Source organism: Lepisma saccharinum, chromosome 11 (assembly GCF_977018435.1).
Source record: "Lepisma saccharinum chromosome 11, izLepSacc3.1, whole genome shotgun sequence".
Taxonomy (NCBI): domain Eukaryota; kingdom Metazoa; phylum Arthropoda; class Insecta; order Zygentoma; family Lepismatidae; genus Lepisma; species Lepisma saccharinum.
In genome coordinates this window covers 11,837,210-11,863,255 of record NC_139239.1, presented here as the reverse complement: position 1 = coordinate 11,863,255, position 26,046 = coordinate 11,837,210, and the positions used below count along the sequence as shown (strand labels likewise).

Genomic DNA, 26,046 nt, shown 5'->3' with positions numbered 1-26,046 from the left:
TTTATTTAGGAATACTGGGCCATCAAGTATGACCCCCACCAACTCCCTCCCTTAGGCATGCCACTTAGTCATTTGTCTCCTCATCTGAGTCTTCCATCAGCAGACAGGTCATAAATGTCACTGAGAGAGAAGCTGTAAGAACAAGTAGGAAGTGTAACTTGTCTTTGTGCATATTAGTGTTTACATACTTTCATGCAATATAATGGAATAATAGTAATATTATAATAATAAAAGTTTAACATTACTATTGAATCATTGTGGTTTTGAGGACTAAGATGCAAACTGTAAATCAGCAATTAAAATTCAGAATTTTGGGGACTGCGGGAAATGATGTATTTGTACTGTACATTTGCCTTTGTGACAAATATCTACTGAAATACAAAGGAAAGGAAAATGTGGCAGAAACAAGATGTGAAGATAGGGGATGACCGAAGCAGTGGTGACAATTGGGTTCCAAAACCGGGGGGGGGGGGGGGGGCATACCATTTGTAGATAAGGTTTAGCATAATGCAGGGCCAAAAGTGGCAAAAAGTGAGGGGGCAACTGTCCCCCCTCGCCCCCCTAATCACCGCCATTGGATCGAAGCCAAACATCCCTTTACATGATATATGTTAAATATTATTCTGTAAAGCACAAGTTTGTAGAAATGTGCAGTGCCAAAAAGCATAAGAGGAAAACAAGTATGATGTTCGCTGAATTGTTTGTCACTTCAGTTTTACAGCATCTAAATGTCTGGTGGCAGGATTTCCTGCCAATGTAACTTGAACTAATATATTTGGGCACATTATATGCTACAACTACAAATCGCTTATTATAATGAAAAAGACACATTTCAAGATCAGAATTCATCTATTAGTTTACCCATTTCCCTCCCCCCATTTTTCTTAATTTTTGGCCCCAAAATTCCACTTTCCTGGGAAAATTTCATGCTAGGAACACCACTGTTCCAGATGTGGTGGAGTGTGAAATGGAAAAAGCCATGTTGCCGTATGCTCGAATTTTTCTCAGTCCTGTATGACACCTCTCCTCTGTCAACATCACCCTTTGTCCGCACTTCAGGGAAAGCAGGGAATGGGTGACCCATTCACTTGCTAACCAGCAGCCTGGTCGTGCCACCTGCTTCAAAAACAACCCCAAACTTTTGTGGTCAGTAATAAGTTTGGCAACGCAGTATACTACAAAAATTTCACGCCAGGAGGGCAAGTGACAAAGCTGATTGGTTCAACGTTCGAGGTGTTCTCCCTGCCTGTCGGCATGTGGGTTGAGGAACCTGCGGCTGCTTCCTTGCTGCTGGGCAACCTCCCCCTCCCCACTTTTCACTCTCCTCGCCCATCTGGATGTAGGACTAGGAGTAAGGTTCCTCGCCTCACCTCAGGACCTCGGCATCAGTCCTTCGTCTTTGGCCGGCAGCAGGATCGAGTAATAACAGCTGAATCTTGACAGTAGCGAACCTAGTCATAATTTTATAATGTTCATTAAATTCCGAAAAAGTATTGGGTAGGTGCGAATGAAATGTTCGCTTTGACGTCTGGTGGGAAACTCACCTCAACAACACAACACAGGGATTGACTGAGGTCACGGGTCTAGCATCATAAACTCTGTATACGCCCAGCAAACAGGCTGGAGCACCCAGACAGTCAGGAGACAGTGTGTTGCTGAACAGGGTCGACTGAAAGTGCACCATGGAGAACACACAATTGCGAGTGATTTGTCTTTACGAATTCAAACTGGGACATTCTGCTCAGCAAGCCGCCAAAAACACTAACAGTGCATTTGGGCCAGGAATGGTAAATGAACGCAGCATTCGGCACTGGTTTGTCAAATTTTGTTCTGGTGACACAGCATTGCAAAATGAACCCAGTGGCCATAGACCAAGATCATGTTCGGATGAGCTCCTCAGGAACCCCGTGGAAGCGGACCCTCAGAAAAGTGTTCGTGCCATTGCAGACGAGTTAGGCATACACCATACTACTGTCGTTTGGCGGCTCCATGCGATCAGTAAAGTGAAAAAGTTGGACTCATGGGTACCACATGATTTGACACCGGTCAACAAGACTCACCGTCTCGAGGTGTGCAGTTCCCTGAGTGTAAGGAATAACTGGGATGGTTTCCTGCATCGGATTGTCACTTCAGATGAAAAATGGATCTGCTATGACAATCATAAACGATCAGGACAATGGTTGGATCATGATCAACGTCCAGGGCGGTTTCCGAAACCACCTCTCCACCCACGGAAGGTGTTGTTGCTGGTATGGTGGTCTATGGTGGGCATGATCCATCATGTCTTTCTCAGGCGAGGTGAAACCATCAATGCAAATTGTTACAGTGCTGAACTCCATGAAATGCACCACAAACTTCTCCACAAGCATCCAGCAATGGTCTACAGACATGGTGTCCTCGTGTTGCATGACAATGCTCACCCACATGTCGCACAAAGAACGGTGCAGGCTCTCCATGAGTTTCAATATGAAGCCCTTCCTCATCCAGCATATTCTCCCGACCTCTCTTCCATTGACTACCCATCACTTCCGGCATCTCAATCACTTCCTAACAGGGAAGACCTTCGCTGATGATCGGGCGGTGCAACAAGCCGTTGACGAGATCTTTGCATCGCAGACTCCAGACTTCTTTCGCCATGGAATCCAATTGTTGGCTGAGCGATGACAAAAGTGTGTGGCTGCATACGGCGACTATTTTGATTAACCAGGTATTGTAGTTTTGATATTTTTGGCCTTTGGCAATGACGCACCTGGCCCGGACATTTCATTCGCACCAACCAAATACTTAACTCAAAACAAGTATAAATGAACTGTAGGAAGTTCCTCACTTCCTACATGGAGGAATCGCCCCTGCTCAAGGGGCACCCCTGACGAATGGATCTCGTCACGAATCCATTGATAAGAAGACAATATAAGTCATAATCTTTTTCAGGCCATTCCTGAGTTGGCTGTTTTTGCCTATTTGAGTCCCAAGTGCCTATTTAGGAGATGATGGTTCTTTTAGTACTGATATAATGAAAATATTCAAAGTCTGTTGTTTCATCAATGATAGTATTTCTATGTGCTTTCCCTGCCTATTTTTAGATTTGCCTATCAGTCCCCATCCTGATACTACAACCCTTATACTTCGTTCCTTGATCTCCTTTCAGCAATGGCGAGGCAAGAGACAGGGACAAGTAAAACAAAAAAATAATCTTTGAACCCAATGTGCTGATTTGTATATTTATGAATATAATAAGTGTGACCTACACTCATTTTCCTGGTGGGGTTAGTGTGTTTGCATTTTGTATCTCGAAACAGCAGACACAAAAATGAAGAAGACAATCCAATCCTTCCCAAGTAAATGTTCGGCCAACTGCATAAAACTGGTTGACCAAATGTAAGAGCATACTTTTGGTGATTTGGCCATGGTTCCAATGTGTGGCTTTTACGCTAGGCCTACATACTGAAAACTAAAGTATATACAGGGTGTCATTTTAATGGCACCCACTGACCACGGAAAGGTATAGAGGACATCAAAACAAACAAATTTTCTCAATAACATTTTTCTCGGAGTGTCGTTTCGGTGCTACAGTCGTTCAAAAAAGCCCGTTTTGCCACCTGAATGCTGGCAACCCAACACAACATTTGATAGCATTTGTGACATTATATCCCATCGTGAAGCGATGTGTTACAGGGTTGCCAGGAACACACATATTCTGTGAAAAATGACAGCTACAATCAGCCACATTATGTACCGTAAAACAAAACCAGAAAACACGTTCTGTAACCTAACAGAAAGTAAACAAATGATACGAAAAATGGTAGAAAGAAAATAGAATTCAAGTGGAAGTTGTCATATCGAATTCTGTCTCAGCTTACATGTCAAATATTTGCAAATCTAGTTACCAAGTTGGCACCTACAACTTAGTCTATTCACTTCGTCCTTCTGATACTAGTTGTCTGTGACACACTGAACAAATGACAAAATAGAAATGAAAGAACTCAAAATTCCAAAGGTAAGCAACGCATAATACAATATAATATACAATTCAGGGCATTATGAGGCAAGTGACAAAAATAGTTGAAAATACAGGGATATAAGTAGTAGTAATACAAGCTCTCGGACGACTGTGTTTATCTATGCACCGGATACACATGTAGTAGTTTGCAACTGTGAACAGGGCAGTATATTCGTTACTGATTCATCATTACATTGTTACTGTGGTTGTACATGTTTTAGCCGTAATGTAACAACGTGAACCTCGGATACTTCCGTTATCAGCACAAAAGTACCACAAGGCATCTGGACACAAACCTGTAGATATCAACCTTGCAACGAGATTTGCAAATATTTAATATGTAGCTGGTCGTAAACAGCCACATGTAAGCTGCAAGTCCAATAAAATTTGTTGTTGATATTTGACATGTAGGCTGAGACAAAATCTGATATTGACACTTCATTTTGAATATGTTTTTTTTACCATTTCTCGTATCGTTGGTTCACTTCCCCCTTCTCCTGAGATGACTGCTGATGTTCTGGCTGGTAGGCTATGATGTTCTGTCTTCTGGACGCGTTTCTCGCTTCTTTTACAGCTAATAATGTGGTTAATAGTTTGTCATTTTTCACAAAATTTGTGTGTTCCTTGCAATCCTGCCATGTGCTGTTTCACTGCAGGAAATGACGTCACAGATACGATCAAATGTTGTGTTGGGTTGCCAGCATCCAGGCAGCAAAATGGGTCTTTTTTGAACGGCTGTAGCATCTAATCAACACACCAAGAAAAATTTTACTGAGAAAAGTTGTTTGTTTTGATGTCCTCTATACGAATCTGTGGTCCGTGGGTGCCATTAAAATGACACTCTGTATATAGGTTTGAGTTGCAATATGTAATTTATTGTTAAGCCAAATGAGAACTTCAATACAAATTATTTGTGTAAAATAAAAATTTACACAACACTTCCTTGTTCATATGGTATCAAGGTACCTCCAAGTTGTAGCATGAAACACTTTCGAGAGTTAGTTTTATGGAATTTAGTGGGATGTAGCATTGTTTATTTTATAAGCAGACTGGACAAAAAATTAGACCCCACCAGGTGAACACAGAATGGTTATGTTCACACTGCTACATCTGATAAGTGAATCGTGAGGTACATAGTCCACAGTATCTCTGGCAGTCATGGTTCCTGACAAGCGTGTCTTTCCCTTGTGCAGGATGGGTCGGAAGAAAGGCGTTAGTGAGTGGCAAAAAGGAATAATTGCATTTGGGCATTCAAAAGGACCCAGTGTACAGGAAGTAGCGGAATTTGCTGGTGTCTCACACATTACAGTGAAATGTGTTTATAGGCAGTGGAAAGAAATGCAGTCCATAGCAAACCACCATGCCAACAGTGGTAGAAGGAAAGTACTTACAAACAGAGACCGCTGACGAGTGTCACATCTTGTGTCAACCAACTGTTTTGCAACGAGGTATCAATTGCTGCAACTTTTAAATGATGGGTCACATGTCTCAATTTCAGAACGTACACTGTGAAGGGAACTCCACACCATGGGCATCTGGAGTAGAGTGCCCAGGAAGAGACCACTGCACACAAAAAAGCACGCCTTCAATGGGCTATGCACTGTAAAACCTGGACAGTAATGACTGGAAACGGGTCATCTGGTCTGATGAGTCCCGTTTCTGCCTCTACAGTAATGACGCCCGTCGTAGAGTGCACCGCCGATGGCATGAAACCTTAGATGAGGACTGTGTATAAGGTGTGGTACAAGCAGGTGGTGCATCAGTGATGTTCTGGGGGTGCTTCACATACACAGAATTGGGTCCTTTGGTTGAAGCCACTATTCACTTAAACCAGCATGGCTACATTCAACTTCTGGATGAACAGGTGTTGCCATTCGTCCAACATCTCACCGATAATCCAACTGTGGACACGTACATTTTTCAGGATAACTGTCACGTGCATAGGGCAAAAACTGTCACTGCACGGTATGATGAGCATGCAGGTGGAGGTACTCTCCCATCTTTCCACCAGTCCCCAGATCTCAATCCCATTTAGAATCTGTGGGACCACTTGAAACAATGGGTCAAGCAAACACATCCATGGAACCTCGCAGAATTTAGTGACTAGTTGATGACTGAGTGGCTTGCACTCAATGTGACCCACATCCACGGACTTGTAGTCAATGTCACGGCTAATTGCAGTTGTCATTTGCTCCAAGGGGGATGCCAATCAACTATCAGGCATGATTGCCTTGCGGGGTCTAATTTTTTGTCTGGTGTGCTTGTATAGATAGATAACAAATGACTTTCGAATGTTCTTGTTCTGCTAAAAATTAAACAGACAAACTATATGCAATTCCAAATACAGAAATATCTTTCATCCATGGTGGCTGACAAAGGACTGGTGAATGACTACAAGTTACAAATAGCTTTTACTTTCATTAACAAAATATTATATTTTCAGTATGTGCTGTGACTGTATGCAGAAAGAAACACTATCACATGCCATTTATTTTATGCACTAGAATTTACAGCATACTCTCGAATGTTGTCTTAAGGGGAGAAAGAACTTGTTAAAACTGATTATTTTGACACACATTGGCAACAACCAGTGGCCCAATGTAGAACAAACTTCAATTTGCCAACCAATGTAAACCCAAACTTCTCCATGTAAAAACTCTAGTTGGTCCAATGGTTCTGGTTATTTGAGTTAGCATGTTTCATTTGTGGAAGTGTTGTCATTAGAAAGCACGAAGCCTCATCTCTTCCATTTCCTGTAAAAATGTTAAGTTGTGCATTGGAAAATAAAATAAAAAGCCCTTAAAATTAGTGTATATTGTTTTCCATTTATAAAAACTGGTTATGTGAATCTTTAAGAAGAATCTAGATAAACAATGCTCACATACACTTGCATCAAAATAAACTGTAGCATTATAGTTAATTTCATAAAACATGTCATGATATCATAGTGACAAGATCAGCAGTTCACTTTGGTGCAGTATTACCTTAGCCCAGTCTAGTTCACTGCTCTCTTTCACATTAAGTGCAAGGAAGTTGTGTTTACTCAACTAGAAGCTGCAGTAAGAATAGCAGTGTTCAATTTTAGAAGATTGAACAAATGCCTGTCTGCTGCTTTCAACATTCATTAAATTGGTTAGCACATACCACATGACCATACATCACACTGTACACTGTTCCATAATGTATGGCAAACAGTGCAGGCATCAAATACCCTACATGATACCAAATCAACGAAGTACATGACTTGCTGTTGCACTTTGTAACCAATTAGGCACACAAGTGCAAAGAGAGTCAAAAAGCGCAAAAAACTAGATGGAATTATTGAGACAAAACTGGTGTGTTTCAAGATAGAAAATGGTCTGAGTAAGAAGTATTTTCCCAGATTTCAATTTTTTAAATGCATCTTCCAATGGTGCAATGCATTTGACTGTCACACACCTCTAATGCCAGAAGGTATCCTGAGTTCATCTCCCCTGCTAGTTATGCCTATGCATTTACACCCTCCAAAAATGTCATTACACCCAACCTCCAGACTGACATTTGTGGATATGTCCCTGCCAGTATGAGTACTAAATAAGAATATTTTAAGTTTTATGAAATTATATACTGTCAACAAATAATTAACTTCTCATGCCATGACTTTTGGAGGTGCTGAAACCTGATATCCTACCTTGTCCTTCACGTGTGCCAATCTTTCAGTTCATAATTCCAGTTGAAACAACTGATTTTATATATAAATAATACAGACTGAAAATATTATAATCTACATCATGATATAGAGTATTGTCAATACAAGTGACGCAGTGTTTCTTCTGTGATAAAAACATGACAATAACAAAAAATAGACATATATTTCTCTTCTTTGCACAAGTTTACATTTACTTAAGTGTGATGTTGCATATGGCTCACAGAGCAAGTGTTAAATAATAAAAAATAAGCAAACAAAAACTTTTCACAATAAAAGTAACATGAATAATAATATTGACCACTGCAGTTCTCATTACATGTAACGTCTCTCATGTTTTCACTAGGCATGCTGGATTCGAGACGTGATGGGTTCAAGTTCTGAATTTCTGCTTGCATCTTCGTCATCACTTTCTTCTGTGCAGAGTTTCTCGAAACCTGAGTGGGGGTCCAAGAACTGCCCCAGCTTGAATCCATCCGAGGGTGTGTTATGGAAGTTCCATTTTTTGGAGCGAAAGGAGTAACCGCACAAGGATCCTGTAGAATGTAAAAAGAATGTACTTTACCTATGGACACACAAAAGATAGGCAATTGCAAAAGTTCCACTTGGATAAGGGAAGAGTGAAAATGCAAATTCGTATTAATTAGGGATGTCATTTTAGTACCAATATAAAATTTACCAATACTGATATTCTACTGATACTATACAAAATTGTAACTATGTGACTTAAATGTGAAAAAAATAATCTGTGTAGTTAGATTTTTACTATTAACATATACATAAAATGTACTTATGTACCCATGTAATAGCTTTTGTTCATCAAAATTAATCAAACAAAAATGAATTATTACATGGATACATAAGTACTGGGGCTGACTGATACCAATGTATCGGTATCAGAAGTATAAGTTTTATTTACCAATACTGGTCGATACTTCTCGGGAGTTTTGATCATTCTTAAGGACTGCAAAGATGCCACATGAAACTGTTAGGGAGTCTAATTATGCTGGAATTTATGTAAAATTCATGGTTTCCATTGATTTTGTACAATACAGGGTTATTCATAAGTCTGTACAACATTTGGAAAATTCATAAGACATGAACTACTGAACAAAAAACAAACATATATATGCAATAATAAATTAGCAAGTAGTATAGTACAAAGCAGAAATGTTCAAATGCTCTATGTGTACACCTTTAGTGATGCAGCAAATGTCTATAATGTTAACACGAGCTAGCATTCACGCAATAGGTGATTCGGTCCCAGATCTTGGATATTAGTAGGCATATAAACAGCATACTTCACAAACCCCCACAAGAAAAAGTCACATCATAGCTAGAACGGATGAACTCAAGAACACAAAATGCCTGCTCCCATTTACTGAAGGACATATTACTACGAGGACTGATCAACGAAGAGTGAGACTGATTTACTTTGTACAGGTGTTTATTACTCTGGTGGAAGGGTTACATGATATTTTTCAAAGTAGTTCCCCTCGACTTGGATGCACTTATGACAATGTTTCTGCCAGTCTGCAAACACATGATGTAAGTCATTCCTTGTGAGATCCTTGAGAATCGCCTCACATTTCATCAGCACTGCTTGAGAGTCCGCATAATGATGGCCCCGTAGCTTTCACTTGAGTGAAGGGAACATAAAAGTCACAGGGGGTGCTAGCTAGATCGTGGATATAAGGAAGATGTGGTACACAGGTGATGTTTAATTTAGCCAAATATGCCATGACATGATTTGCCACATGCATTTTCATGACAAAGTCACCACCCATTGTTGTGGTCATTTCTTGACATGCAGTATTCTGCTTTAACATTAGTGTGCATGGGAACTGCATGCTGGCATTCCCTTACAGTGAAAGAAGTGATTTATCCTGGCAATTTCCATGCTGTGCTAGCTTGTTTTCCTTCTGGGTCATAGTGGTGCACCCTGTCATAACTAATTCCAGAAAAGCATCATCTTTTCACCATCACAGCTTTAAATGACAACAGAATTTGATTGCTGCTACTACTCCTCCCACGTCACCTCCATTGTGTGTTATGCGAAATACACGCAGTGCTTGGAACAAAGAGCGTTGCTGGAAAACAAAGGATCCAGTCCCACCCATTTTTAATGTCAAAAATAAGCACAATGCCAACATGTATTTTGTGAGTTATGTGAATATTTACAAACACAGAATGCACATGATCTTACTACACATGCTTACCTTGCTTTCTAACTCGAAGAAATATTACAATCACAATTATATTAATCACTATAGTTATTACAACAGCAGATATGACTTCGATTGTGAATATCAGACCTTGCCTCTTTACATTGCTTGGGTTTGAGTTTACAGCTTCAGCCTGCAATTTTGTTGTATTTTTGCCTGCAAAATATGCAATTATAAATTAGCAAGTAGTACAAAGCAGAAATGTTCAAAGCTAATCACAGCAAACAGATATGCACATGTTCAAAGAGTTAGTTATTTTACTTCAATTGATATATTCACAAAGGTAAATATTGAATAATTAATTTGACAAGCAACTTATTAATATTTAAAACCAATGCAGTGGGTAGTGCAGCAACCCTTTGAGTGTCAAGATTTGAGAGAAAGGTAATATAATAAATAATTAAGTTTTATACATTCTCAATGTGATAGTAAGATCTTCTTACAATTCATTGATAAAAATAAGGTGAAAATAGTGGATCAAAATTACCTATTACAATTAAATTCAAAAGGCATAAGATTATTTCAAGCATAACAACAAAAACATGACATGTGTTTAACTTTGAATAAATACATAAATTAAGTACATGTTGATGACTGAAAATCATCTTTGAAAAGAAAAATGGTCAAGTCATAATTAAATAAATAAATGAAATGCAAAAAACTATGGTAATGCCTGCCTGAATCAGGTTATAAAATAATAATATCCATACCATTGTACAATTTCCCTGAGATTTTATCAGCATCCTTGTCCTGAGATGGCATTGGAGATTTCAGTTGAGATTCATTGTGTTGTGTAGTGTTATTTGTTGCTGAAAGAAAAAAGGATAATAAAGTGGAAAAGGGTTTATAATTAACATTAATTTTGTCTGAATATCAACTTTGCTCAAATTAAAAACTTAACAATATGCTTAAGTGTACAAATTGTAAACTACTGATATATGCATACCATATATACACGTGTATAATGTGCATGCGTGTATAATGTGCAGCCTGGTTTTTGATAGGGAAAAGTGACAAACTATTATATCTCATATATAATGTGCAGTACAATCCAGGTTCAAGAAATGGCTTTCTTAGTTGTAGGTCGTTAAGATGTTGCTATGCCGATCAACAGTGAATGACATCATACCTATTCAATGAGTCACCTGTTGTTATGTGGACCAAGAGGAGAATATCCTCTCCTGTAAACAATAAGTCACCAACCCATGCCACCTCCCCCCTCTCCCTCCACTGTGTTTAGCATCCCAAAGCTTTCACTCTTTAACCACCTTATTTAGTCTGTAATTGTAGAAAGCGAGATCAAAATTACTTTATGGATTTGCAATGCTCAGGTCAGGAAGTTATCTTTCTGTTATTTCTTGCCCAACAAATACTACTGATATGCATCCCATGTGATAGGAGGTGCATGCTCGAATTCTGCTAAAATGGCACAGCTTTCCTTGATGTTGCAGAACGTTACATTACAAAGTGAAAAATTGTGGGACATAGCCCTTAAACTTTTATACATGATTTTGCTCATTTCCTCTTTACTTTTCCTAAAAAAAAATTCAAAATATATATACTTTTTCCATGACTAACGTAACATTTATAGGAGGCACATTCAGGACCTTCAAACTAGCAGTTAGCAGCACAAGATTTCTTTCATTAAGGCATTTACACATTTCATATGTGTCATACTATTTGGCCAGTAATACATTCTAATTATTAATTACTTTTCCTATAATTTCTTTCATCCAAAGTACCATAAAATCAGAACGTTCCTTCATTTTGTGATGAGCTTATTTCAATCGCATTCCACATTAGTGTCACCATTTTGAATGGAATAGTGTTACCATATTCAGAAACTACAGAATTCGAGCTTTACAATCATGGAATGACCCTGTACAGTTTCACTTTGGCTGTCCAAATTATTCCGTGCATATGCACCACAGTTTTGGGGGCAAACATTTTGGGAAAAGTGCACATTATACATGAGTAAATACGGTATATAACTAACCACCTCAGTTTTTGCTTTTAAAATTTTTATAATATTCTTGCTGACTTATGAACTTTCTAGTGTGCAAAACTACTATAGGGTATCACTAAGTGGATTTTTATTTCTGATATACTCTACACAAAATGAACAATATATCTTTTCTGATCATGTTTTATACAACTGATATAAACTGAGTAAAAGTAATGGAATTGTGAACTTGGAGCCATTTTGATTACTATCTATTTTTTTCTCTTGGGTATACAAAGGCTTGTGCTGTGTAAAAGAATAAATAAACAATAGTAATAAGAAGGCATTGATTGCAACTTTCTTGCACATGCTATTTTTTGCTCTAAGAACAAAATTCAAATACAATGTCATTTTCAATAAATTTCCAAAATATGAACTAAATACATATTTTGGAACAAAAAAAAACTAAAGTGGCCTGATTTAAAAAAAGGTTAATGATTGATTGATTTGTTGTTTTAAGTCCACTTTATGAACAGGAAGGCTAATCGAGACTGGACCTACAGTTTAAAGTTGGATCTGAACCACTGTGCTATGTGCCTCCACTGGGTATCGAACCGGGTTCAATACCAGGTGAAGGCACATAGTGGTTTGGATCCCACTTAAAACTGTATGGTCGACTCCCAATCAGTCTATCTGTGCATAAAGTGGACACACAACACAAATTCAAACTAACGATACTTTGCTGAATTATGGACTGTGCATGTACTTTAACTAATGATAATCCAAGAAGAGATATTCAAACAAGACCACGACTCGAACTTGAAACCTTCGATGGTGAGACTGTACACAAACCACACACAGTGCTCAGCCACCAAGTCTGCTACAATATCTTCTAGAAAACAATATGCATTTTAGAAGCTGTTTTTCTTTTCCCATAAAATACCACCATATATTAAAGAAAAATGCCTTGAACTACACTACCACACACTGCATAATACAGGTCTATTTACATAAGATGTACCTTTTGAAAATTTCCATACTTTAAATGGATCTAGTTCAACAACATATACATGTCTTCCATCTTTGGAGACAGCAAGATCATGGGGATTAGAAAATCCATTTTCACTTGGGCTGAAAACTGATTCCAATGCCTTGGTTTCCATATTGATGATAAATCCCTGAACTTTGGTTCTTGTATTAAAAAATTCAGGGCCGTTAACAGCAAACAAATGACCACCTGGAAAGATAGAGACAATTACAAAAATTCATGGGTTTTTCTTTTGTTTTCCAAAAATGAGAATTTGTAACAATGATCAACACATACCTTTATTATTATTATCACAATTATTCAAAACTGTGAATAGAATACATTTGAAATGTTAACACACTATAATTCACCCCAGTGGGTTGTGTAACACAAAAAAGGAAATAGAAGTAGGGTAGTATCTGAAGGAGGGTACTAGAGAATTTTCCCTGTGGTTATTACATCCCTATCCTCTCTGGTTTGTAATTTTTTTTTACCCTTGGGAGGGATACTACAGTGGAATCCCGATTGTGCATTCCCAGATTTTACATTTTTCCCATTGTACAGGGTAAGTCAAAATGATGGGCCCGATTACAGAAATTTATTCTGTGAAATCTAATAAACATATGTTATTGTGAGACATGCGTTTTGAAAGGTTAACTTTCAAAGTTTAGTTTCCATGCCGTGTTTCTACTTTCTACCGCTAGGAGTCAGCAGCGAGCAGGAAAATGGCGTTGACTGGAGAACAGAGATCTTTCTGTGTGCTTGATTATCATGTGAACAAGTCTGTGATTAGTGTTCAACGGTATTTCCGTACCAAATATTGGAGAGAACCACCTACGGGGAAGGCCATTCGTAAGTGGTATGAACATTTCAGAGATTCGGGCTGCATCTGTAAACGAAAATCAAATGGCCGTCCGTCGACTGGGAAAGAGACAGTGGAACGAGTGCACACATGTTTCGTGTGGAGTCCACCTACCAGGCAGCGAGAGAACTTCAACTTACACAGAAATCTGTCTGGCGGGTTCTGCGGAAACGTTTACAAATGAAACCCTACCGCTTGCAACTAGTTCAAGCCTTAAAATACACTGATTATGCTTTGCGCATATCCTTCTGTGCTGATTTCCTCGCATTAATGGAAACGGATGGGTTCTCTGAGAGGTTAATTTACAGTGATGAAGCAACTTTTCACCTTTCAGGGAAAGGGAATAGACACAATGTAAGGATTTCAGGAACTGCTAACCCCTATGAATTTGTGGAACACGTACGCAATTCTCCCAAAGTGAATGCCTTTTGTGCAATTTCCCATGAAAAGATTTATGGGCCCTTTTTCTTCCATGAACGTACTGTGACAGGACTTGTTTTCCTTGATATGCTGCAACTATGACTCCTTCCACAGCTTGCAGAGCATAGTGCAGATTTCATTCTCCAATTGGATAGTGCCCTGCGCATTACCATGGCAGCGTTCGGGACCATCTCAATGGGGCATTGGAACAACGTTGGATAGGCTGTGCATCTCCGGAGGATCGACCTCTCCTTCATTGGCCACCTCGTTCCCCCAACTTCACCCCATGTGATTTCTTCATGTGGGATTTTGTCAAGAATCATGTTTACGTACCACCACTTCCAACAACATTGGATGACCTGCGTGCTCGCATCACAGCAGCCATTGCTGATATTGACCGCAACATGCTACACAAGGTTTGGCTGGAGATAGACTCTCGGCTTGATGTGTGCCATGTTATGCGAGTTCCTCACATAGAACATAAGAAAGGTAAACTGTCAAAGTTTTTTTCAAACAAATCACAACACTTGTGATTTGTTTGAAAAAAACTTTGACAGTTTACCTTTCTTAGCACATGTCTTGCAATAACATTTGTTTATTATATTTCACAGAATAAATGTGTGAAATCGGGTTCATCATTTTGACTTACCCTGTACATTCAATCTTGATGGTCCCAACATAGCAAAATGGATAAAATTTTCCTCAATTTTAAGTTTTTTTTTCAGCTTGGTCCCCTGAAGAACATGAAATCGAGGTCCCACTGCATGTATACACAGGGTGTGGCATATTTTTGTTGTTTGTTTGTTTTTGTTGGGAGTGTTTCTGTAATGGTGTTGGCAAAACTTATTGATTGTCATTTGCATCACCAATGAATGCCATTTACATACATGGATTGCTGGAGTGGAGCTCAATAACTGGGGGCTTTCTACAAAAAATGTGAGTTGACTCTGTTGCCGCTGCGAGACAAGAACATTGACATTATTTTAAACATTTTAATATCGGGAGATGTGATCCTATTACATCGGCCAATGCAACAAGGATGTGAGTAAAGAACTTTGAACCTACGGGAAGTGCATTGAAGCAGAAACCAACAAGTTTCAGTTGTTGGGTCTGTCATAGATTGTCCAAGCGTCAACAACAAAATGGTCACCTGTAGGACGTAATTTTCAAAACACAAACTTGACTGTGCATATTTCGCAAGTGGCAATCTGTAAGGATGTAGTTGATGTGTTCGTGTCTTTTTAAAAATAAAACATAGTATTAGTTTCGTTGCATTTAAAAAAGCCTCTTTGTATGCCACTTCCTTTATACTAATATCCCATTGCTTCAAAACAAATTATTGCAATTCCACATGCTGGAAATTTCCCCAATTCCACATTGAATAGAGGCAAACATCTCTGAATGATATAAAACTGTATTTATACAAGTCTAGAAGATTCATTAATTTGTTAATTCAAATCTGATAAAATTGGCAGTATTAAATATATATGTAAAAATGATTTCATGTAAAGAAGTGGCAATTATATACATAACCATCTAGAAAAATAACTTGGGATCCATTTTGTAGCCCATTCTAGTATTTGGCAAGTGTTAATTCACTTGATCCATTCTCCATGGTTTAAGGTACGACTTGACCTTTGGCCTGTTACAGCATAAACTTTCGCAAAAATTTCTCCCATTTTTAAAATCTGCTGTGGTAATCTGATTTTGAAGAATGACAACTGATTCAAATTCCTTAGAGCACTCAAATAAATCTTCATGTGGTTTGCTTTAGCCATTTTGTTGATATCTATATAAAAAAAATATGCTTACTGCACAATGAAACTATTACAGATATCTACAGGACAGCACAAGATTTGCTTGACTGCTACAGAAGAAATTATACACAGATGATATTTATCTAACCATTTAGATTTAGAATACCATGAGTTGCATGCCTTCAAGGGAGGAAAAATTTGAAAAAGTCATTGTTGATCCAAGCCACTTTATGATAAAAACCAGTTTCGCGAATAAGTGAGTACATACTTCTTTTCAGAATATTAACACTTTAACACGTTGGCGTCAGCACATGTTATTTTATACGCAAGAATGATTAAATCAAAAGTAACTTCTTACCTCCTACTGAACAATACGCTACACTAAATAGTCTGCTGCCGAACAAAGGATAATGAAGTTGAAATAGGAATGTTCCGTTGATCATATTAAAGCACTGAATGCGTCCATTCTCACGATCAGCTGCACACAATATCCCTCTATCTTCTGCTAGAGCCAGAGCGTGAGGAATTGCAAATGCATAAGGAGGTGGCGGATTTGCAGAAAATCCTGTTGTTTACATGAAAAAGAAAAAAAAAACATATTGTACAAAAAAATTGCAAGTAGAAAAAGGAACACACATTATTTTCCTTGGTGCATGGGTAATAAGTAGAGGAATGCAAATTTCGTTCTTGACAAAAACACGAAATATGAAATAACATGCTGTAATGTTCATTTTTCTGAAAGGTGTGAGGTGCATTTTTCTACCCTGTTTTGTCACGAAATAATGCGAAATATACTCTTAAACATGAAATTTACAGTTTATATTCTGACGCAACACATTCTGAAGTCTGAAGTATCCTGCGAGTTATGCAATTCCCAGAAAATTGATTAATTCTGCTGTAAATATTTGAGAAGCAAAAATGGACCGCTTTACACAGCAATAAACTTAATACTCTGGTAACTACATAAATGTGCTATTAGAAGGGGTAAGTTTATTTTGTGTAATAAGTGCAGTTTTTAAATCAAATTTAGGATTACATATACAATTTTAAAACTAAAATGTCATTTTATATAGCATTTTTTCATGTGATTATTCACCGCTATAACACCAAAATTGTATTTCATTTACCGCTTTTGAACCCGAAATAGACTGTTTTTGTACCAAAATTTTGCTTTTTTATTTACCAAAAATATGTGCCTCTAGTAATAAGATTCACTCAAGCTTCATGTGCAGTCAACATATTCTAATGTAAATAATGAATCAGATATTTGTCATCTGTCGATAATACATACTAATCCTACATAAAATAATCAACATGAACTGAAGGAATAAATAGATAACCAAATAACTTTTTTGTGCTTCATATTAGTTTATTATTATTACATAATTAATTAAGGTAGCTAGGTTGATCAGTTTGGGGGGGGGGGGGCCCAAACGTAAGATTTTTTCAATCAAACTATTATAAATTAACAAACTATTTATACACCATATAGGCCTATACTGTATACATACATTATATATGTATATATATACAGCGGCGGCTCTAAGCCACCGTGCCATGGCTCTACCCTCAGCAAAAGCACTTGCTTTGCCAAAATATAGTTAAATTAATACATTTACAAACGAGGAGATTCAAATCTCGTAAGCGTCGAGCTTACGGCCCTTTCAATTCCTGCGCCGCATCCCCAGCTGTTCTCTCACTTGCTCTGGCCCAGCATAGTCTGACCAGTGAGCAGAGGCATGCGCGGAAGCATGAAAAAGTCTCCGCAGGAAACCCTAGTGAAATTCACAGGGAAATGTTTGGCATGTATGGGGAAGACAGTTTGGTGCACATTCAAGGAGGCCGTGTGAACCTTGTTGACTCGTCACATTCCGGGCAACCAGTAACAGCTGCAACAGAACAAAATGTTACAGCCACTGAGCAGGCAATTCTCAACGACTGGCGGATCCATCCGGGAACCTTATCAGAGCAGTTCAACATTTCTTGTGGACAACGCTTCAATTCCGATGAAGAAGTGCAATCGGTTGTGTGCAGATGGCTGTATTCCCAAATGACAGAGTTCTATGAACAGGGTATATTGAAACTAGTGCCATGATGGGAAAAATGTGTTGAAAGACTTGGCTCCTATGTCGAAAAGTAGCTAAAAGATGTGGTTTCATTGTGTATAATTTATGTTGTCTTACCTATTCAGGGGTGCCCACATCCCTGACACGCCTACATCATGGGAATTTGATATCAATTCCAGAATATGATCACCGAAATTGCACTTGATACTAAATGTTTTGTAGATGGCAGCACTAGGATGCAGCCTAAGCAAAAGGCAATATATGGCTACTTCATGTGAAAGGTGTATATGGAATAACAGCTATAAAATATAAAAATCTTATCACAAGAAAGTAGGAGGAAGTATTAGTTGTGTGTGCTAAATACAAAATATGCATGCACAAAAAATTAAAATCTTATTTGAATCTTACCTCCATAAGAACTGAAACGTTGACCCCACTGAGTCATTTTCTGGCCATCCTTTCCATATTTAATGATCCGTGCGTTGCAGTATCCGTCCGACACAAAGAAGTCACCATTTGACATAACAGCAACACCTGTTGGTTTGCAGAAATGGGAATCATCATTTCCTGGTTTGAACTTTTCCCCTAGAGTTAACACTGGTTGGTTATTCCCCCCGTTAGGAGGAAATTTAAACACCTGATGGAGAGCTACATCCGTTATCCATACATTGTTGTCCTTGTCCACAGTAAGACCATGTGGCATGTAGAACCTACCCACAAAAAAGAATAGCCATGACATGTTGAAAACTAACAATAAAAAATGGAACTGCAGAAAACAAAGTCAAGAACCAATTTGCTTATTGTTAAATTTCAAAACATATTATTTAAGAGGAAAACACATTTCTAATACTGAAGAAGGCACTGTATACTCAGTATCTGTGTATTACTTGAAAGATAAATGCAGGACAAATATACCAGTAACCAGTAAAAATAAATTTTAATAGTTTCAGCCATGATTGTGGCTATAGGGACCATCTGTAAAAATTGCCAGCCTTCATGACTGACTGCTTAGCACATCATGCAATGATGCCAGAGGCCCCAGATTCTTTGTGAGTGTCCCTTCTTCATTAATTTCATCACTCATCTCCATCTTCGTGATTAGCCAAAACTGGTAGAAAAGAAAAAGTAAAATAAACAAAATCTATCATCAAATGTGTAAATATTGAAAAAACATATGAAAGATCCAATATTTTCAATTTTTTTCATGTATACAACTATTTGTATGTGTGTTGAACTTACAGATTGTTTCCCCATTCACGAACAACACTTCCTGTCGTACTGTTGAACACAACAACAGTGTTTTCCTGAATGGCTCCCAAATAACCCTGATTGTATTCATTATTCTGTGTGAAAGTTTGAGCACCCCATACTCTGTCACCTCGATGAAATACTACAACATTCCCAGCAACATCAATACTGACTGCCGATAGCTGCCCAAGTTGTTTTTTCGGATCTGGCCAGTTTGCATCCACAGAAAATCCTATTTCAGGAAAAAAAAAAAAGTTACATAAATTAATGCAATGAACAGGAGAAGTAATTTTTGCATTTAAACTTGAAAAGTTAATGGCAAAGTGTTCAGAAAATTACATACACAGATAGCATAACAGAGGGTTGAAATTCAGGAGAAATTGAGCAGACATTTTTCCTTTCTTTCAGAGTTACACTATTATATCCGGTATGAAATTCAGTGTATGGATTTCAACCACTTCCATGCCAACTGCACACTTAGTTTTGACAGTACACCAAAATATGGGTCTTTATCAGGTTTTGAAGCCTGGACTGTTTAAACAAAATATGGCATAAACAATTGTCAAGGAATCTTTAATTTATCATCCTAATAGAAAATTTTGAGAAAAACCATGAGTGTGATAATGATATCAGTCATTTTATGGCAAATTAAAAGTTTGCCAAAGCCATTCAAGCCCACTTTCTGCTGATAGGCCAATCTGGACTAATAAAAAAGTGCTTCCCTGTGTTTTGCACCATGCCATAAAGGCATATAGGGGGTGTGGAGTAAGGGCCGCACACTTTCTTGATCACAGCCGAAGGTGAGGGTGATGTGATATTTCACACACATCTGACTAAATAATTCAATGAAATTATGTACATTAAGGAAGAAACTCGTATACTTGTAGAAAGGGAAGAATATACTTCAATACAAATAATATCTGCTTGAGGTCACCCTTCAAATATTTTTCCTATATTAGTTTTTTATAGTTTTGCTCTTAACCAAAACTTTTGTTTGGGGGTCAAACAACATAATGTATTTTATCTAATTTTTCAAAATATGTGCATTAAAATCAGACAAGCTGAAGGTAGAAAAAGATATAGCAATACAGCTTTTTTCTTTCTGGTGAAAAAAGTTCTGGTACCCATCACGACTAAGTTTGCTAACTTGATACAAATGATGTTTTGTTCATGCATAGTTCATAGGAGGTACTGAAAAAATTGTGATATATTCATCCACGGGTATTTTTCTACATTTCTTTTAATATACACACAACATGTGCTTAAGTATCCACGTACCTGTTTATTTCATACTGAAGGACGTTTCGTTTACATGACAATATCTTACTGCATCTAAAGTCCCGTAACATGAATGATGAATAGATTATACTCACTATGAAAAAAAATGCATACCACCAGAAAAAAAGAACTTCATTCAATTTTCTTATTACACTCTTCCCTCATTATGGGAAAACTTACCAGATGGTTTTAAGTGTTGTTCGCTGATTTGATTGTTCGGTGTAGTGTTTACAGTTTGCCTTAGTGGTGCTTTTCCAGTTGGTACCGACTGATTTTCATTTAGCGCATCATATCTAATGTTCAGGTCTGGCATATAACCACCTTGTTGCTCAGAAGGGTATCTTGGTCCATGCTTGTCTTCATAGTCCACATAACCATAGTCTCCGAAGTTCGAAAGAGGGTATGCATTGCTATATCGGAGAGTTCTCTTCTTAACAAGTAGGCTGGAAATCCAACCACTTGGTTTTGTATTGGTATTACGTGCCTAGAATAAATTAAACCACTTGAATTACGATATATAACATTAACTTACAATGAAAACCAATGCTGGAACAGACAATTTGAAAAAATAACACTAAATATGCTAACCAAAGGAGTCCTTATTTCAGTAATAAAAAAACAAACTAAAATGTGACGTTTCAACCCTATATCAGGTTCTTCCATACATTTTTATTTCCTGAGTCTGAGGAAGACCCTGATAAGATTGAAACGTCACATGTAACGGTATTTTTACTGAAATAAAGTCTACCTTGGTCAGCACATTTAGGGTATTTTCTATTATGGAAACATGTTAATCATGTTACCATTCGACAATTTCAACCTGTTATCTATATCTCATTCATATTAATGGAAGATAGAATTAACATTCAATGGTTGACTAAATTTGCACATTAATATTGCTAAATATTGTATAATGAAATAATAATAATAAACAATTTTTAATTAAAAAGTAAAGAAGTAAAGTGTTCCCCTGTGCATAGCACCACGCCATGAAGGTGTATAGGGGGTGTGGGGGTAACGCCCCACACTTTCTTGATCCGGTCGTGAGTGGGGGTGATGTGATCAGCATCACGCCCCTGACCGCCTTTACCCCCCAGGGTTTCCCCCAGGTACCCATGTTATTCGACGCTGGGTCTTGCAAATTTGATACTATGTTTACAGACTGCTTCAATAGAGCAATCTGCACTTACATCAGAAAAACCTATGAATATTTCTTGGAAATTTCCAATGGAGTGTAAAAATCCAAATGTTGTTCCATATTAATGGACATATTATGTAAGAAAGTCAACAATAACAATCTCAACTACGCTTCCAAATTGATATTGTATCCAGCTCCACTACTGAAGTACTCTCAAACTCGTGATACACAACATTAAGTGAAAGTTTAAGAACACAGCCTTGAGAACCCATGTTACATATACACACACACAAAGTTGGTTTGCAAATGTCACAAAAAAATCGACTTACTTGTTCAACCTGGTCCAGTTTTGAATATGCAGCAATGACATAGCACTGCAATGCAAAAAGGATGTGTAAATTCATCTTCATTGCTCCGCTGAACGATTCACAGGAACTAAAAATAAAACATTTGTGTCAGAAAACATTTATACATTATGAGTACAAGAGATCAAGTATGTTATATGATGATCTCTTACAATAAGATGTATTCTTGGCCCTCTTTTGTTTCTTATGTACATAAATGATTTACCAAATGTTATACCCGAGGCAAATGCAATATTATATGCCGATGATACAAATATTATAGTAACAGACACTTCCAAAGATGCTCTACAATCTAAGGCTAATAATGTATTAAACAAATTAGATGACTGGTTTTTAAATAATAATCTACTCCTCAACAGCAAAAAAACAAATTACATTACATTTTCTACAATCCAAACCAGAAACCAAATAAGCCTCAATCTAATATCTGGGAATACACAACTAGAGCCTAAAAAAAATTCAAAATTTCTGGGTATCATTCTGGATGAACACCTTAGCTATACAGAACACATAAACACGCTACAATCAAAATTAAGTAGTGTGTGCTATGCCCTTCGAGAAATGGTAGACATCTCAAGCACCCAAACTGTAAAGTGCCTCTATATGGCAAACTTTGATGCTTTACTAAGATACGGTATTATGGTTTGGGGTAACAAGGGCCACTCCATTGTCCTTTTTATGCTTCAAAAAAGAGCTGGAGTAAAGAAAACGTATTCATGTAGAACTCTTTTCCGTAAACTTAATGTGTTAACTCTCCCCTGCATATACATTTATGAATGCTTAATTTATGTTAAGCAAAATATTTCCAACTTTGCCAGAAATGAGGAAATACATGGCCTAAACACAAGAAATAAAGACAAACTTCACATAAAACACTGCCGCCTTAACTTATGTAAGAAAGGTCCCTTAAACTCTTCCATAGATCTCTACAATAAACTACCACAAGATGTGAGGAAAGAACCAAAATTGATGATATTCAAGCACAAGATAAAATCAATGCTTCTGAAGCATGTTTTTTATTCTATAGCTGAATACATGGAAGCGACTTTTACATAAGACAAATGTACATAATGTAGTATAATCACATATTATTCTTGTAAAATTAAATATCAAATGAAAGTGGATAATTAGTATCACCTAGAAGTAGGCTGCAATGTTCTATATCTTCTCATGTTATATTTTTTTGTGATTTTGATATAATACCAGAGTAAGACCCAATTTTTTTTACAATTTTTGGCTATATATTTTGTATTTGTAAAATCTATTAATGTAATATTGTATTGTAATGTAAGTATTGACATGTCCTATAGGCCTATTGTTAAAATGCGGGGGTCACATGTGCAAATCGGAAAAAAAACCTGATGTCAGTGGATTGTTGGTTTTTTTAGAGCTGTATCGCATTGTTTTACGAACAAAATTTTAACTAAGCTTGCCTAACCTAACCTTACCGGAAATGGTTCATGGAGCTATCCGTGAATGGTTTGTGGGGCTACCCGTGCATAATGTACAATTTGCACACGTGACCCCCGCATTTTAACAACAGATTCATGATTAGAAGGCCAAAATTAGTTAGTATAGGCTACCGAATATTAACGAAATTGGAGACATTCTCTATATTGTATACCCCTAACACGGCCCCGCCTCCGCTATGCTCCGGCTTTCTCTATAGCCTCCCTGGAGTCACCTACCCCCAAATGAGCCCCAAACTTTTAAATCTGAAGAAATCAGTTTCCAGGATACAGAAAACTTACCTGAATTTCACACAAAACACCTTCCCGATGTTAGACAATACTACAAGAACTTATTACGGTACGTAGTTTCTTCTGTAGAAATGAAGAAATTTGTCCGAAGGATAGTAAACTAGTACCAGAAATTATTGTGATGTTAAGAGCCCAAAAACCTGGCCTGCCTAACCTAACCACAAAAGCATTTAGAGATGTTGTTTGAACTCTAAGAGCCCTAAACCTTACTTGCTTAACCTACCTCTTCACACAACACACGTGACCTAGATGGCAGCAGCAATCTGTAACCAAGACAACAGGAAACAAATGGCTGATTGCAAGAGAAGAATAATATGGTATACAGAAGCGAAAACCATTCTCAAGCACACAGTAAGTAATCACTAAACTCTGAAGTGTGTGTGTTAAGAAGACAAATAGAAATCGAACCATGAAAGAAAAAAAATACTTGTACCGTGATGAAATCGGAATTAAACAATCGGAACTTGGTCCAGGCTATCAGCATGTATTACATCCTTAGTACGTAATTACTAAAATAACTAGTACAAACAAATATTATACTCATACCTTATATCATCACAAAATTTTCCTAGGTATCACTGTCGTTTCGAGCAAAAGATTTGTTACAAATACTTCGATCTGTGCTTATGAATATATTTAGAATCCAGTACCAGTACATTGCCAATAAATCCACTCTCGATTGACTGTCAAAAATTAAAATAGCGTTACATCTACACTTTAAGACCCAATTATCGTGTTCACTTTTAAAAGCCACTGCATATGAAAACTATGCATTAAATGTTTACTCTCGGCAACTTATTTCTTAACAATGCATTTTAGTTTTCCATCACCAGCTGTTACATTTTCAACACCATTTACGTACAGAGACCTCCATGTTGTTAGTGTTGCCATAAGCAACATCAATGTAGCCAGGAATTAAAACAAGAACATTCCCAGGCGGTTGACACTTGGTGCTACTCCCGAAAAGCCGGTAACGGGATCAGTAAATAAAAAAAATAAAGAACACTCCGATCCTAAATATTCGGGGAATTCCAAATGATCATGTGTTTCAAAGTGGTTATTCTCGGTGTTTTCTGCACAGAAAGTATCTGAAATTTATGGTTGAGTTGAGTTGGTGGTTTTAAGTCCACTTTATGTACATTAAGGCTAATCGGGACTGGACCTACAGCTTAAAGTGCGATCCGAACCAATATGTGTCTCCACCGGGTATCGAACCCGGGACCCCTTGATTACAAGGCAACGGCGCTACCACTGCGCCATCTGAAATTTATGGGGGGGAAATGACAGTTTTATCCCAGAAACGCAAAAACAAGCACTTAAGTAAAAGGGAAATAATGTGTAGAATTCGAGATTTTGACAGTGTTGGGAAATTTTGAACATTTCCCGTCCCGAAAGTCGAGATTATTTTTTTAAAAAGTTCCAATCCCGTCCCACAATCACAAAGTCGTTCTCGGTACTAGCCGATTGATGATATTAGTGAGACAGGGGCAGGTTCAGGGAGGTGCAGGGCTCAACGGTACAGTCAACGGCAAAGATAATAGTAGGCAAATTGTCAATCACTATTTACATACAATCATTTTCCCACAATGTGACGATCTCGACCATAAATTGAAACAAAAACGTCAATAACCAGAGGAGAATATCTGTTTCGCATTAACAGAATTCGTACAGAATGTAGAATAAAGATAATGAAAATAGTGGTGGACACTTTACCTACTCTTTGCCGTTGGCTGTATATTCAATATAATCCAACGCAAAAGTACAGCACCTAGCCAAAGTAATAGCATGACCATTTTCATTCAGTCTATTTTCCACAATGTAATGATCAGTTGAAATAAAAACGTCATAAGCAGAGGACATCTGCTTCCCATCAACAGAAATTAATTCCTTAAAATAACGCAGTGTGTAGAATAAAAAGGAATGAAAACAGCACTACTCTTCTATTACATTTGCCGTTGGTTGTCACAAAATGCAAAGATATTTCCACGTAGTAATCTGTGAGGCAAACTGTTCGTTCGTTGTTACGCTCACACATTTTGTTTTACAAAATGGGAGGCTCAAAATTGGAGCAAAACGCCTTCGAAGCAGTTGGTAACCTTTGTATCTGTGTCGGTATCAAGGAAGTAAAATTGAACATTAATATAATCTAATCATCATTCATCCTCATCGTTGCCATATCGAAAGGGGGCGCCCGCAGAGTGGGCTCTTGCCCCCCGTGAGATATCAGAGAAAATTTCAAGTAATTCGAAACCGCTATGCTATTGGAAAATCTG

The 26,046-nt window shown here is 37.6% G+C and overlaps 1 protein-coding gene across 1 annotated transcript; it reads right to left on the bottom strand.

Annotated features, from left to right (window-relative positions):
• Window positions 1-7,832: 7,832 nt before the first annotated feature.
• Pal1 (Peptidyl-alpha-hydroxyglycine-alpha-amidating lyase 1) lies at window positions 7,833-24,653 on the bottom strand. Its single transcript, XM_083130718.1, has 10 exons — window positions 24,320-24,653; window positions 21,978-22,083; window positions 20,691-20,994; window positions 19,224-19,464; window positions 18,393-18,694; window positions 16,277-16,483; window positions 12,874-13,089; window positions 10,621-10,719; window positions 9,905-10,066; window positions 7,833-8,221 (listed from the first exon to the last, which is right to left on the bottom strand). The coding sequence occupies exons 2-10, from the start codon at window positions 22,056-22,058 to the stop codon at window positions 8,028-8,030; spliced, it is 1,806 nt and encodes a 601-aa protein (XP_082986844.1). The 5' UTR covers window positions 22,059-22,083; window positions 24,320-24,653; the 3' UTR covers window positions 7,833-8,027.
• Between the last annotated feature and the right edge of the window lie 1,393 nt (window positions 24,654-26,046).

What these genes read in the sequence shown, in the direction of transcription:
- Pal1 (XM_083130718.1), bottom strand. Translation starts at nt 22,058, where the DNA reads ATGAAGATGAATTTACACATCCTTTTTGCATTGCAGTGCTATGTCATT. An exon ending in AACTGGACCAGGTTGAACAA is followed by an intron (nt 20,995 to 21,977) that starts GTAAGTCGATTT and finishes AATTTATTCTAG; the next exon opens with GCACGTAATACCAATACAAA. An exon ending in CGTGAATGGGGAAACAATCT is followed by an intron (nt 18,695 to 19,223) that starts GTAAGTTCAACA and finishes TTTTGTGGGTAG; the next exon opens with GTTCTACATGCCACATGGTC.